General features: G+C 37.5%; 1 protein-coding gene across 1 annotated transcript; it reads right to left on the reverse strand.

Annotated features, from left to right (window-relative positions):
• Positions 1-5677: 5677 nt before the first annotated feature.
• Positions 5678-6739, reverse strand: LOC143451849 (uncharacterized). Its single transcript, XM_076952635.1, has one exon. The coding sequence runs from the start codon at positions 6737-6739 to the stop codon at positions 5678-5680; it is 1062 nt and encodes a 353-aa protein (XP_076808750.1).
• Positions 6740-15960: the final 9221 nt, after the last annotated feature.

Raw genomic sequence — 15960 nt, forward strand, 5'->3', positions numbered from 1 at the left:
CTGCAAATGATAACTTACAAAACTTACGTTTGTACCCGTGCTAATTATAACTAATCCTAACCTCATTTATAAAATGGTTGCACTCAGTAGGCATTTGTTATTTGTTAACCCTATTTAGCAAATGGTGACAATTAGCAGCCATTTGCTAACCCTATTTAGAAAAAGGTTAAACTCAGTAGCAATATGTTAACGCTATTTAGTAAATGGTTACATACAGTAGCCATTTTTAACCCTATTTAGCAAATGGTTTCACTCAGTAGGAATTTGTTAACTCTATTTAGCAAATGTTTAAAGTCAGTAGCCATTTGTTAACCCTATTTGGCAAACGGTTTTAGTCAGTAGCCATTTGTAAAATAGCAAAAGGTTACCATGAGTAGTAACATTTTAACCATATTTAGCAAATGGTTACAATGAGTAGCCACATGCACATGATGTTAACCCTATTTAGCAAATGTTTACAATCAGTAGCAATTTGTTAACCTTATTTAGCAAATGGCAAATTTAACAAGGGTATTTATCAAATTTCTTCAGTTCTAAACTCACCACCTTAAAGTTGATAACGCTTTAGATCAGTACGTTTTCCTGTACCCCATTATGAATCAACTTTTCGCTCAACTTTTCTCCTTTCTTTCGTCTTATTCTTTGTGTCGAGTAGATGGTTTCTTGCTAAAGAACGCAACAGAAGAAAACTGCAGAAGAACGCAACAGAAGCTGTTTTAGCCTGCCTGCAAAATAATAACAGCCAATGTCAGCGGTTTTCATTCGTTTGCCTTGGTAAATCGCAACCACTGTTATGGAACAACAACAAAGTACGTCTTGTACAAAATGACGAATACAAAACGCTTTGCAAATTGCAAACAGACCGTTTAGAAACATATTGGATGAATAATTATGTTAACTGCTGTTTAATATTCTAAAATCTAAAAGAACCTATATCCTTTAGATGCGTTAAAATGTTTATGTATTAGTGAAAAAAAAGAAGTGAAGTGTATTCCTTTATATGCATAGGCTTTGTGGTGCAGTATTGTGTGAGATATGGCAACGAACTATGTGTATTTTATAGCAATTAAATGTCAATGTTTATCGAGATAGTATGTGTAAATAGGATTTATTCATGTAAATATTTTGTATTTCATGTAAATCATGTAAATTCAATCCCGAAGCGTGGATTTCCCACCTTGAACATAAATTTTCCCTTTATCAAATCACTTCAAAAACTAATCGTCACTTGTTAGCGGTAGAGGCAATTCCGGCGACAGACCTCGGGCTACTTTGTTTACCTTCTGCGTAGGCTCATACCTGTTACGACATAATAATCAATGAAATCTTGAAAAACTTTGATAAACGTGAGGACTGGGGATCATTTAGAGTTTTTGTTGGCTGATCTGACACTTCATGTTCTATCTTCCAAAGATTTAATGCGCGAATTAATGAGTGCAGTAGGTCAAGAGAATCTTACTCCACCAGTTAATAAACGAATTCATGCTAAATTTCTTAAGTGGTCACCACCAGACGTCGCACTTTCTTATCCACTACAGCCACAAATACAACAAATTCAAGTGTCTAAACCACCTCATTACCCACGATCTAACGCTAACAATGGAACAAAGAGTTCCGGACAAACAAATACTAATTTCACAAATCATAAATTCACCAAACCAACGCGATTAATTTAACTAAACATGGCAACAACGATCACCACACACAAACATTGGCCAGTTTCACAAATAATACAGCAAGTGGTAATTTATGACACAGTGATAATTTATCATATTCATCACCCACCTTTCAGAAACCAGGCCATCAACGCAGCAATTACCCTTGCGCAAAATCATTCGCGGGCAACAAAAAACATTCGGCGATCTACGCTAGATTAACCCGGTTAGCCCCGTCGATAGCACCTACTTCCAAAAGAGACTGTCCCTTGTTAACTGTTTATGATCACGCCAATTGAATTCTTTTTTATGTAAATAGCGCTGCAGCAACTTCTCTTTCGTCGGCTAGTTTAGCTCACATATCAAACTGCAAACCGCAAATGTTTGTTTATGCTTCAGTTAAGTCATTGTATAAAATCACATTTATCATGAGTTTTATTTGATGAGTTCAATGGTTGTGAGAAATGAGAATAATGAGAACGATGGTTTGATTTATTGCTTTTGATTGAGTGAGGTCATACCCAGCTTTTGTTTCGTTAAAGCACTTGGAAATTTCCATTCAATTTAATTTCTCGAATTCGTTTCAAAGACCCTGACTCTCTGTGGGAAACCTTTCTGCTTGACTAAATAGCTCTCAATGTTCCAAAGTTTATTAGTTTATAATTATAATTAATTATAATAGGCCTACCATTTGTCCTCTTTTAGGAGGAATTGAACTTTTTTAGTTAGTTATTTCGAGTTAGTTGTTTATACTTTCGACAAAACTTATAGGAGAGAAGTTGTATTTATTTCCAAAAAAATTACTGTAGTTATGAAACATCCTGAGTTGCCGATTTAAAAAGGTTTTCTAACCACTTGCCCTACCAGCCCTACATACCTTTTTGAACGCTGACCACGTGTTTCTTCAATTCCGTACCAGCCCTTGGTGGTTTTACATGCGCGCAATCCGCGCATATTGACTTAAGTTCGAGGTTGGGGTCTGTTAAGTTCAAATGTGCGCCAGAAAGATTGCAACTGAACCGCACATGTAAAAAGACCAATTATTATTAAAGCAAAGGTGCGAGTTTTGCAGGCCTAGCCTTCTATTTTTAATTTTGTTGATAGTAAAGAAACACATTGCAATAATTTTGATTAAAAAAGTATTTTAGGTAAAAACCGCAAAATGAAGCCAGACAAGTCTATTTTTTGAATTTCGATTCATCTGCGTCAAGTGGTGAAAGCGTTTTATTGCAGTAAAATATTGTGTTTGCTGTTTCAAATTTGAGAAAATTTGAAACGTTGGAAACATTTTGTCATATTTGGCCTTTTTTTGCCTCAAACTGAAAGCAATCTGTCACACAGGTCATCGTTTGATGACGACGTGGACACGATCATCAGTCCTACAAAGCTGATAAAAAGGGTGCGTAGCTATGCGTTTTGTAAATTCTGTTGATTTACAAGTTATAAATTGTTGTTTTTTATTTTGCAACTTATTAAAAGAAAAAAAAAAGAAAATTCCGAAGACCTTTAAGGATGCAAAATAACAACTTGCATAAACAACAACTGGCCAGTGGTTAGTGAATTCAAACCATAGGTATTAATTGGGTCGTCGTGAGGCAAGTTAAACAGAAATCTTTGAAAAGTGGAGACATGTACATAATGGATTCGCTTATGCTCCAGTTAAGTCATTGTATAAAATTACATTTCTCATGACTTTTATTTGATGATCAATATTTGTGAGAAATGAGAATAATGAGAACGATGGTCTGATTCATTGCTTTTGACTGAGTGAGGTCATACCCAGCTTTTGTTTCGTTATAAAACTTGGACATTTTGATTCAATTTAATTAGTCAAACTCATTTCAAAGACCCTGACTCTCTGTGGGAAACCTTTCCGTTTGACTAAAGGGCTCACAATGTAGCAAAGTTCATTAGTTTAATCTAGTTTTTATCTACCACAGGGTTCGATTTCCTCGGTGCAACGTAATTGTGCAAACGTAACTGTAACTAAATTACACCCATAAGTCCAGTGTTTGTGACTTTTCTGAAAACTCCCTTAGTCAAATATTAAAATTTTGTCCCATCTCGCTGTGTGAAGAAAATTTGAATAAGGGCCAATTCTTTGTATTGGCGTATAATTTTGCGAAAGTTTGTTAATTTCGACAAGACGTGTTGGCTTTTCAATGTGTGCTTTACCCTTGACAAGCATAAAAATTTCATTACATTGTTTCTATAAGGCAACATGCGTTTGTGACATTGTAGCCTGTGTTGAGTAACAGTTTTATTTTTTTAAACGATATTAAAAGTCGAACATAAGAGAAAAAATACATTTTAGGGGTTATACACAGAAAATAAGTAAAATTCGGTAGTTTTAAGTAAGCGATGTTTGTTTCAGTGGTGTAGGCATTGTTAAATTAATCGTAATAGACAAAAATACACAAATATTTATTTTGAATTATATGATGATTACGTAAAGTTTAGGATTTAACCTTTTTTCAGATTTGGGGAATCCCAAAATCCAGCTAAAGTGATCTTCTGAAGTCAAAGGCAGTATATATATAAATTACACATTTTATGAGTAAGTTTAATCTGGATTAAACAGGATTTAAAATTTAATCTGGAAGTAGCCAAACGTAATCTATAAATAGCAAAATGTTACCGTGGGTATCCAAATACTAATCCTATTTAGCAAATATTGTTACACGCAGACTATATGGTTTAATGACGTCGCTGCCTTTACTTTTGCATACTGGGGGGGGGGGGAGACTTGTTCTGATAAGAGCTGTTTTCCTCCACAATTGACCAAACTTCAGACCATTCATCAGACATGGGTGGCAAATGCCCTAATGCCGGTAAGTTAAGTTTGATAAACAAAGCACAAATGATACTCCTTCTACTTTGCGTCTTATTAGCATATTTTCAAAGTAAGCACACCAGCCAAGCGGTGGAATAATTTCACTCGATGAAAATAAACTGTGAGGCTACAACAGAAAAGAAAATGTTTACACAGTTAAGAAAATATAAATACCGAGCTAGTAAGACACATTTGGTGAAAAAAGTTATTCTGATGTCTTGTATATTTCTTCTAAGCGACCCCGAAAATGTTAATGCTTTGTAATTGTAAAGTCATGGCCTAAACGCTCAACTGTTGTCAAATGTGTCGAAAACTACAATCGAAAATGGTAATAACAATACAAAATTACATTTTACTTAAAATTACGCCTTGACTTCATTGTAAGAGTTGAAAGAGGAGAAAGTAGATTTAGGAGAAGATTTTGGAAATACAGTACAGTACATACACTTGACGCTTGGACACGGGAGAGTATTCACAAAAACCAAATGTAGACTTTTCTGTTTAAAGTCGGCTGAACGAAAGAAAACGTTGCAAACAAAAACATATCAAAACGAACGAGGTGCGATTATTTTCGAAAACAAAATCATCTCTAAACAATGTATTCCAGTCGAGCACGAGTTCGCGCACACAAACAAACAAACAAACGAAAAATTTTCTAACAAGTAAATAATCTCTTCACAAGAGCATGCATGAGGTTTTCACGGCTCAGTACCGAAGCTGATGCACCCTTATCCCCATACCTGGGTGGGAGTCGGTGATGGGTGGGGGGCATCTAAAATTTTTTTCATGCGTTAAAAAACATAGCAGCATGGAGTATTGGGTGGCTCTTAAAAGGTAGGAACAAATTATTATCTATAACGATTTAACGAAAAATACAAACACAGAAAGAAAATGAAAAGAAATATCTGTAAAACGAATGCCACGATTTGGGTAGAAACGCATTTAAGACCGACGCACAGACGAAGGACTTTCTCAAAGGACGTTCAGAATAGAGCCGTATTAAGGTTTTATCGTAACTGTAAAACGGAAATTCATTTTGAATGAACACACGATTTATATGTACAAAAAGGATAAAATTTCGGCAATTTATTTCAAAACAACCACGCAGTCTTATTAACTAAAGCAAGCAAAAATTCAGAAGCAAAAAAGGAAGAAAACAGATAGAGATATATTTATAACCATAAAACGTTTAATGGACGTATTCCGTGTAAATGTAGCTTACTTCTAAACCCTCATATTTGAGGCTGCCGTTGCTAGACGGACTGTAAGTTACAGTGTTTAAAAGCTGCATACTATGTAACAACTCTCGGCAACGTTGCTGTAATGCTAACTGTCTCTGTTGCTCCGTCACTTTCTCCAACTGGTTATTTGCTGCCTCTCCCTGTAACCTGAGGATGTGCTGGCGAGCCATGTTCAAGATGACGACTTTGGTAGCCCGTTCTTGGTGCATGAGGTCAGGTACGCTATTCTGTAGCCCGAGGACGGAAGTGCGCAATCTTTCTCTCCTCTGCTTCTCTTTGAAGTTTTGAACTGCTCTGTTTGTCTTTTCATCTGAGGCAGAGGACGTACTCGACTCTCCACTCAAGGCTCTCTTCTTCGGAGATGGGGCGTCGCCATTTAATCTTCCCGGACTACTGGTTGGAGTCTCATAGGCGGCGAGAACAGAAGCAATCTTCGATTTACTTATCTTCTCTGAAGCTTTCCTCTTCTCGATAAACGAGGAGTTACTGCCCTTCGTCAACTTAATAATCTCAAGCAATTTAACATCTCCCAGTTCAGGTTTGATCACTTCGCGATTTTGTTTGATTCCAGTGTTGTTTACCATGGAAACCCCTTCCAGTGAAAGGCATCTTCTCTTTGCTCCAACTGTGACAGCTTTAGCTCCGTTTGGAGTCGTGATCTCTTTTTTGCTCCCGGATGTCGTGATGCTCATTAGGCTGGAAGGAGCTGCTAATTTAATGAGATGAGCGACGTTGTTGGCAGGAATCTCATCTTTTACTATGTTCTTCTCTGCCGGGCTTGTCCACCTTGGTTTCAATGTTTCATCGTTCTTCTTTAGCGATTGCGTCTGGATTAGGTTGGTCGTAAAAAGCTCTAACTGCCTCTGGCCGCCGCTTTCCCTTGGACACGATCGTTCAGGCCATAGTTTCCGTCCTAGAAAGAAAACGCTGTGGGTCGTAGGGATGTTCGGTGTCGATTTTGGGGTATTTTTCTTTTCCACCGTGACTACGTCGATTTCTTGCTCTGTCATTTGAAAAAATGAAAAAGTTAAAAAGTGTAATGTCCTCATTAAAATTTTACCGCAACTAATACGTATAGCAGCGCACAACAATTGGTAAATGTGCGCTAAATTCGCTGTTAAGGAAGGTCAAGCGACTGCAATGCTGACCACAAGACCGATGTTTTCACTCGGTCATGTTGACAGTTAACACTTGTTTATTCCTTGCGAATTATCATAGTTTGCCGTTGGTTTTTATGGTGCTAGTGTGGACCGTTAAAAGTTTAGAGCGCTGCACCTACGAAGTGACAGTGCAAGTCAATCGACTTCACTTTAGACCGCACAGGTATAAATACATAAAATCTTTATCGCATTCATTATGGTGTTGTATTTCTTGTCTTCCGCAAACTAGAACACCGAGTGCGCCAGGGTTAGTTGGACACCTTATGGCAAACGGGGCATTACACGGTTGCAAGTCCAGTTAATCAATAAATTACATTATCTTATTCCGACTGGTAGTATACGTGTTATGTGGACGGATTTTGGTCGAGGCGTCGCACAGATATTTCGGTGGTATTTGGTACTGGTGAACGCGAAACCTGGTGTCGTGTCTGCACGTGTCCCCAACCCATCGGTGAAACGATATGCATAAACCTAACAAGCGTACAGCGCAAGTATGCGAGTATTTATATATTACTTTATATTACTATTATATTACTATATTACAAGTATGCTCTATATTCGTGCGAAACGTCGAACAGGCTGCTTAGGTAATTTGTCCGCAAACGGTTAACCCTTTTCCGACTATGCTTTAGGTGGCATTCCGATTGACATCGACATACTGCGAACGCATAGGCGAAAATTGCCTGAGCGTAAGAACGCAATTCTAAACGAATTACGATGACGTAAGACGACTCACGGCGGCAATCGAACGCTTAATGCTTATTTACTGTCCTTAAAGCGAAAAAGAGTTCCAAGTGAAAGCCAAGTCAACTTGATAATTTGCGTTTAACCATGGTTGCTATGGTGCATAACCATGGTTGCTAACTTTTGCTTGCAATCTTGTCAATGAACGATTTATCTTACAAACTATGACACAGCACAAAAATTTATGCTCGCAACTATTGGTTGTCCTAATCCCTTAAAAATACGTCACAGGTAAACACAACAGAAAGACGTCAAAAAGTTTCTCTGCTCTAAGAAATACGACTACAAATAAATGTGCCTGACTCTGCAGTTTCTTTGCTTTGTTGACCACAGCTTTTCGTGTTCCCTACTTCTGGTTGTTATTTTACTGCTTTTTAAAGAAAATCACAAAAACACTGCTTTCGATGACCACATTGACGCGGTACTCTTAGAAAACCCATTTAAAAAAACTGCCACTCCACAGCTAATTACCATCTCACAGTCTCTCGAATACCTATAAAACGTGGACACGTGGTGGAAACAACAGACCTAGCTCCCCGGGACTCGACACTCGACAGTCCGATGTGGCTACGTTGGTATGAAGCCAGCCTTTCTTTTTTCCCTCATGAAACCGACTGATCTTAGTGATCTAGTTAACTGTTTCATGCAACGTGACCCGACACCTTATCGAAAGACACTTTATCGAACGACACTTAATCGAACGACACTTTATCGAAAGACACTTAATCGAACGACACCTGATCGAAACGACACCTGATCGAAACGACAGTTGATCGAAAGACACTTTATCGAACCGAAAGTTGATCAAACGACACTTTATCGAACCGACAGCTGATGAAAGCGACAGTTGATCGAACGACACTTTATCGAACCGACAGTTCAAGCAAGATTTTTGCGTGTTTCTCAAACATTGAAACAATGGGTCATTGTGATGTTCAGCTATCTGTCCATGTTTGTTTGATAAAGTTGGATTTTGTAATTTTTGAGATATTGTGATATTTATATAATTTTGCTCTCTCTCCGCATTGAAACGTATTACTCATTTACGCACCAATAACTTGACTAACAATTCTTTTTCGTTCTCTTTTCACAGCGGGGGCGCGGCGTAACAAGAAGAATTTATAGAAATGTGCCACTTTTAGAAATACCTAATTTACATTAAATTCACTTTCTTTAGTTTTACAATTATGATGTATACAGGAAGCCAGATGATGTTTCTACTAACCTGTAATAATGTCATCGTCTACGACGCATAGGTTTCTAGTAATTAACGATTGCAAATGTGTGTGCGGGGTTGGCCACACCTAGTTTTTTTAGTAAACTCGCGAGCCTGGTTAGGATAGAGTTAAAAGATCCACAATTTATTGAAACAACTGACGATATGCACTGTTAAAAGAACGACAATTTATTAAAAGAACTGGCAACATGCACTGTTAAAAGCACGACAACTGACGAAGTGCACATTTCAATCGCATTCATTTAATTACAAGTTGTGTGCAATTGCTCGAAGATAACTTTTTATGTCCATATTTGTTGAGTCATAATTTTCAACTATGCACTTCAGCCGTTGGTTGACAGCGTCGTAGCGCTTCTTCCGTGGTGGGCCATCGATTCCAGCACTCAATTGTTCAATTAACATTTCGTTGGAACCTTCCTGCTTAACCAGACAGCGACATGCCCCTTGCTATTAAATTTTGCCTTCAATTCCTTACTCTTTGTATCTATAATGACTAGTCTAGTCTACTGTACAGACAATCTCGTACTTAGTAATTCTCGTGCGTATTCTTGTGATATCTTATTAATATGTGGGCGGGCCGGCCGCCATGCGAAATCGAACACTTTATGATACAAATATAAAATATAGATATAAACTATAAATCGTCAACTTTATGATATATACATCACAATTCATTAATGCACACCATTACAAAGACCGCACATCACAATGGCTCATTGTTCCAATGTTTGAGAAACACGCTAAAATCTTGCTTGAACTGTCGGTTCGATAAAGTGTCGTTCGATCAACTGTCGTTTTGATTAACTGTCGGTTCGATAAAATGTCGTTCGATCAGCTGTCGTTTCGATAAAGTGTCTTTCGATCAACTGTCGGCTCGATTAACTGTCGTTCGATAAAGTGTCTTTCGATCAGCTGTCGTTTCGATCAGGTGTCGTTCGATAAAGTGTCTTTCGATAAAGTGTCTTTCGATAAGGTGTCGTAGTACCTTCATGCAAGAGGGCTTAATAACCCTCTCTATCTCTATCACGTTCTACAAAACGAGATGCTACATAACTTAGGTCTTAGGCAAATAAAGGAAGGTAGCGAACAAAGAAGACCCAACAGCCAAGTCGGCGAAATTAAACTAAAGCTGAAACATAGCTTACGGCTCCGGCCCGGCCATCCTTTGTCATGAAACAAAACACATCCTTTTGTTTACTATTGACGAGTACAGCCGACAACTTGCTTAAAATAACATAAACGCGTATACTCGCCCTAACGTAAACAAATGCACCGTATACGTGTACGAACTTTAGATTTACTGAATATGAAAATGCGTTCTCCGTCCAAACACGTGTTAATTATAATTAACCTATTCAAGCACTATGTCGTACAAGTGGATCAATTTTATTGTCAGTCAAACGGTATTTGTTGATCGAAAAATAAGAAGCAACTAAGACAAATTAACAATAGAAGTGGCGCAAACATCACTTCAGCACAATAAGAAAACATCGCAGAAATTTACAAATTTGAATCAAACTTTCTTTTATTAATTGAGCAACCGTGCGATTACTTTCTTTGTACGATTCTTGCTGGTCTTATTTTCCACATTCTGCTTGAACGTGTCTATTCCGCTCTATCCTAATTTTTCTTTATTTTATGGAAATTAAAGGTTAAATTATTATGGGCAAATGCTACTACATAATATAAGATTTGAAGACTATTGTAGTATTCCGAATATTTACATTTTTGTAATTTTATTGCCAAGTTTCATAAACAAGTTTTCTGTTCTGGTGTAATTTGAACGTGCTTTCGCTTTTTTTGCAAGTATAGTCTCTTCACTACTCCAGATAATTATCCAGTACGATATGTTTTAAATGTACAGTACAGTAGGACAAACCAAAGAAGAAGAAAAACAAAACGCTATATAAAGAGCATATCTTTTTCAGCAAGAGTTTCGATTGTCCATACAACTTAATAACTTATTATTAAAGTGTTGAAACTGAAATGAAACAAACAACATCATACAAACGTCTATGAAATATGACTTTTGTAGCGTTATGAAGTTATTGTTGATTGTTCTTGGCATCTAACGAAAATCCCTACCCTGTGTCCCTTTGATCCCTGTGCTTATTATTATGTTTTCCAGTTTGGAAAACTCTGCTGCCCTCATTTACAACAAAATAGCGTATAATTGCAAAATATTATACTGGTGAAATTCAAAGGATGCTTTTTCACCAAATAATCTTGTAAAACGTTGAAAAATACCGATTTCTACGTATTGACTCAATAACGTTAAGACTTTAATTCATAACAAGTACAGCACTCAATTTTAATCCGGCTATTCCGTTCATTCACCTTCTATACCCTGATATATGACGTCATATATATATAACACATATTGTCACGAAACGGATAGCAATGCATACATTATAAACAAATTAGCTTCTTCTGCAGAGATTTGCACTGACTTTTTTACATTCTGTAAAAGATCAGCCAGTTATGATGTCTTTGGAACCACTAAAAACATCATTAAATATTGTTGTAATAAAATTTTAATTTGAATTCGGAACGCAAATCCAGTAGTGGGTAAACTGAAGAAACTTGCGTAAACAAGACAACTAAAACATCAGAATAAAACAGAACAATGCTTACCAAAGATCTGCATCCTTGTGGGTAATCGCTCTAGACTTGTCGCGATTCGATTGTTGCACTAGTTGAAAAAAGTCGAATAAACTTGGCAGAACAAACAAGTTGCATCAGTATTATGTTGTAAATACGTTGCGAAATGAAACTTGTAATAATGACCCAACTGACCGTTCAGCACTGACCGTTCAGCATCGTTCACAAGGTTCTGCTTTGCGCATTAGCAGAACGTCAGCGTACCTCTGATTTACCCTCGACGGAGATCTCGGTAAAAAACGAATAAACTTTGTTCAAAGACATGCCGCCGTCGACGTATTTAACGAAATGGGGGACTGGAACATAACAACCATAAGTTATGGTCATTGACTGGCAATTAGTAACTATTTATTAACGAACAACAAGCATTAAAATTTTAATAAATTTTAGACGTTAGCAGTTTTCATGTCGACGAAGTTCAACCAAGAACACTTGGTGTGACAAGTTATTATGATATCACAATCTCGTTGTTAGCGAACAGAAGAAAGAAAAAACGGTTTCACTCCCCGAATCCAGGAAAGATCGCGATAATCAGTTTGAAGAAAGCTTGACGTTCACCTTTATTCGATTTTTGCTGAATCGCTATTTCAGTGAGAAAAATGATGAGTTGGTTTAGATCCCACAAAAGCATCGAATCGGGGCTTTCTGTCACTTACTGATATCCTCATAAGCTCATGAAGATGAGCATTTGTGAGCCTCGTTCTATGATTGTTTTTTACAAAATTCTTTGACGAAAACAACGACTCACAAAGGTACGTGGAAGCGAAGCAAGTAAGGATCCTTTTAGCCAGCCTTGTTATAACTGGGTACCTTTCCAAGGTTACAAGTGATAACCAAAACACATTTGGATCTGCGATACAAATCTCATTTTTACTGCTTCAACAATGCATTCTTTAACGACTTCAGCATCAGTGTATGTCATCATCCGCTTGCCCAGAATGTGACTGATGCTGAGTGTTGCTTCTGTGGCTTTTGATTGCTCAGACACAAATGTTGAGAGGCATTGTTTCTGAGAGCTGGCAGACTCATCTAAACAAGCAACTTTTGTTTTCTGGCCCATGAGCCAGGCTTGTATTTCTTATTAAAATGTTTATGATGAGTAAATAAATGTCGTTTGATGTTTTGACTCTTTATCATGCTTAGAGTGCAGTCACACAATAAACATTTAGGTTTATTGCTTGGGTTGAGCACAAACAAGTAATCTTCAGTCCATTCACTATTGAATTGTCTGTTTTCTGAATCAATTTTGCGCTTCTTACTGGCCATGTGGATAATAGCTCTGATGATGCGAGAAAGAGAACAGAATGGCAGCTGACCAGAATCAGAATAGAACCAGAATAAACGCAATTCTGCATTTGCACAGACCACATTGCACACGTAATAGTTTCGTCACAGACACCATTAAGTTCGCACACCAGCATTGTATTAATAACAATGACAGCAGCGAGCAAGATCGACAAAAGTAACTTACTGAGTGCAGAGAATTTAGCACGGAAAGAAATAAATGGGTTCCAGGTCAATTCAACACAAGGACGATCCAACCCCAGGACGATTCAACCCACGGACGATTCAACCCAGGACGATTCAAACCCGGACGATTCAACCCACGGACGATTCAACCCGCGGACGATTCAACCCGCGGACGATTCAACCCACGGACCTTTCAACCCACGGACGATTCAACCCACGGACGATTCAACCCGCGGACGATTCAACCCACGGACCTTTCAACCCACGGACGATTCAACCCCGGACTATTCAACCCGCGGACGATTCAACCCACGGACGATTCAACCCCGGACGATTTAACACAGGATGATTCAACCCACGGACGATTCAACCCAGGACGATTCAACCCACGGACCTTTCAACCCACGGACGACTCAATACTGGACGATTCAACCCAGGACGATTCAACCCACGGACCTTTCAACCCACGGACGATTCAACCCACGGACGATTCAACCCCGGACGATTCAACCCAGGACGATTCACGGCAAGGAACAAAACTTCCATGTTTGGATTCAAATGCCTCGCTTTTGTTACGTTGATCGTAGGTTTGTTTTTTTTTGGTAATCCCGCCGTTTCTTCCCGATTGTGCAATGAGTAACCAGCGTACTGTTTGCTAATCTTACAGAGTAAATAAGCGTATTGTGGGAAACCAACAAACCGTGTATGCTATGGTCAGAAACGAACAGACCGTTGTCGTGAAGGTTTATCTTGAATGATCTCCTCGACTACACCGAGTCGATAAGAGTTTACAAAAATCGAAAGGGGACAAAACCTATGAAAAAAGTTGAAACTTGGCATGACTTTATTAATTGTATCGTTTCTACTTTTGTTTCTTGTGGAAAAGCATAAACTAAAAAAGGATAAAATAAATTAACATCTTTTTAATTTGGTCTTAATGATTGGCTATATTTCTAAGGACTACGGTTATTATTACTTTTAATGATTTTTGAGAATAGGATGTTTTTGGGACGAGTTTCACCATAAACTTACTTAATTCGACAAAAAACGTTTATGTACATTTTATAAAAAGTTTCATGCAAAAACGTTTACAAATATTTATTTTCCTTTGCTAGAATTTACTGTAATTTAGACACGGTATAATAAATTAATAATACTGTTGTAAAAACTATTTCCGAATACAGTGAATAATAACATTATATATCAACGATATTCCTTTCATTGTTTTCGCCGAATTTACTTGGTTTATGGACCTATAGTTATTTAAGTAAAGTTCAGTTTTAGAGTTCTTGCTAAACGCGAGGTAACTTGCACTACGCGATAGCTATCAGTGCAATTGTTTAAAAACTTAGCAGGAAGCGTTTATACATACATAATTCACCAAAAGTAGGTCACCCGAATCGCGGTCGAAAGATGGTTAATAACGGAAATTAAGATTAACTTTGTATATGACACGACAATGTTGGGTAGTTAGAAAATGACGGAAATCGATATATTTATTTAATAAACAAAATAACTGAAGCACAGTCCGAAACGAGACAACTATGTCATATAAGATAACATTGTGACCAAAGCTGACAGTCTGCTGAAAAAACATAAATTTAGCAAACATATATTAGTTATTTTGTGGTTGTCGATATTAATACCATGTGTAAAATGCTGTGTCAGTGTGAGTAGCCTATATATGAGTAGGCCCACGCAATTTGATTCCATTGATTTAGACTTGGCTACTTGACCTGAAGTATTATGTTGTATATATCTCAGCGGGTAAAATAACATACCCGTGCCGAATGTAATGCTGCGTCAGTTGCGTAATGCAGTTCATTTTACTTTCCCAGCTAATTATTCAATATTTACCCAAAAATGTAGTGTTACAAGCCATTGGCAAGTAAGATTATACTTTATATCAAAATCAACTAATATCGAATGAGGCAAAAACTTGATAAAAAATTATCCCTTTCAAAGTAAAACATAGGAGGTCACGCCACATTGTATTTAAAATGACGTTATGACAACGCAAATTAAATTGTTTTGCCTTTTAATAAGTTGTCCATAATGATAGGAATGCAAATTTTAAAAGCTTTACTTTGAAGTTTTTCTTTACCACCGGGTTCGATTTCCGCGGCGCAACATAATTGTGCAAACGTTACTGTGTACCTAAACTACACCCATAAATCCAGTGTTTGTGACTTTTCCTAAAACTCCCCTAGTCATAGATTAATGTTTTCTTTCACCTCGCTGTGTGAAAAACTTGAATTAGAGCCAATTCTTTGTATTCTTTGTGCGCTTTGTTTATTGCAAGGTTTTGGAGATTGTCAAAGTCCACTCTGGCTAACGCAATTGCGTCGCCTGGTGGTGACCTCTTAAGGGGCTGTAGTACGATTTTCAGTAGTTTTAAAACGGCACCCCGGCGATTGTTACGAAGGTCACATGCAAGAAGTCACTATAGAAAAAGTATCAATGGTTCCGGTCCAGTGCGCATGTGACCTTAATCAGCAATCGCAAAACTTACCAACTAAACCTTTTTATTTTGCTCTAGTTTATTCCGTTAAACCATTATTGGCCGAAATACGAAAATATTTCTAATTAACTTTTCCGGCAAAATTGATTGAAAAATACCCTTCCGAGAAAATTGAACATTGTAATGTGGTTTTCATGCAACAGGTATATCATCATTTTTGAAAAAATTCGAAGCAAATTTAAAATACATTACAATTGGCAATTGGCATCAAAAAGTCTTTACCCTAACCCAGAATAAGGCGTCCAAATATATCACATTTATTTCGCACATCCACACTTAATTATCATTCAAAGAACGCCGAATCAGTTGCCGTACTTTGTCCTGCAACTGTTTCGGCGTTTTGGAAAATTCCTTGCATTTGGGGAGGTTTCCATCTGCAAGAGCCGTTTTAGCATAATGCGTTGTTATTCCCTTCTTCGTACCAATATACCATGAGAA

The sequence above is a fragment of the Clavelina lepadiformis genome, chromosome 1, assembly GCF_947623445.1.
Source record: "Clavelina lepadiformis chromosome 1, kaClaLepa1.1, whole genome shotgun sequence".
Lineage (NCBI taxonomy): Eukaryota > Metazoa > Chordata > Ascidiacea > Aplousobranchia > Clavelinidae > Clavelina > Clavelina lepadiformis.

Bases quoted from the DNA above. Each gene is read 5' to 3' on its own strand.
- LOC143451849 (XM_076952635.1), bottom strand. From the start codon at position 6,739: ATGACAGAGCAAGAAATCGACGTAGTCACGGTGGAAAAGAAAAATACC.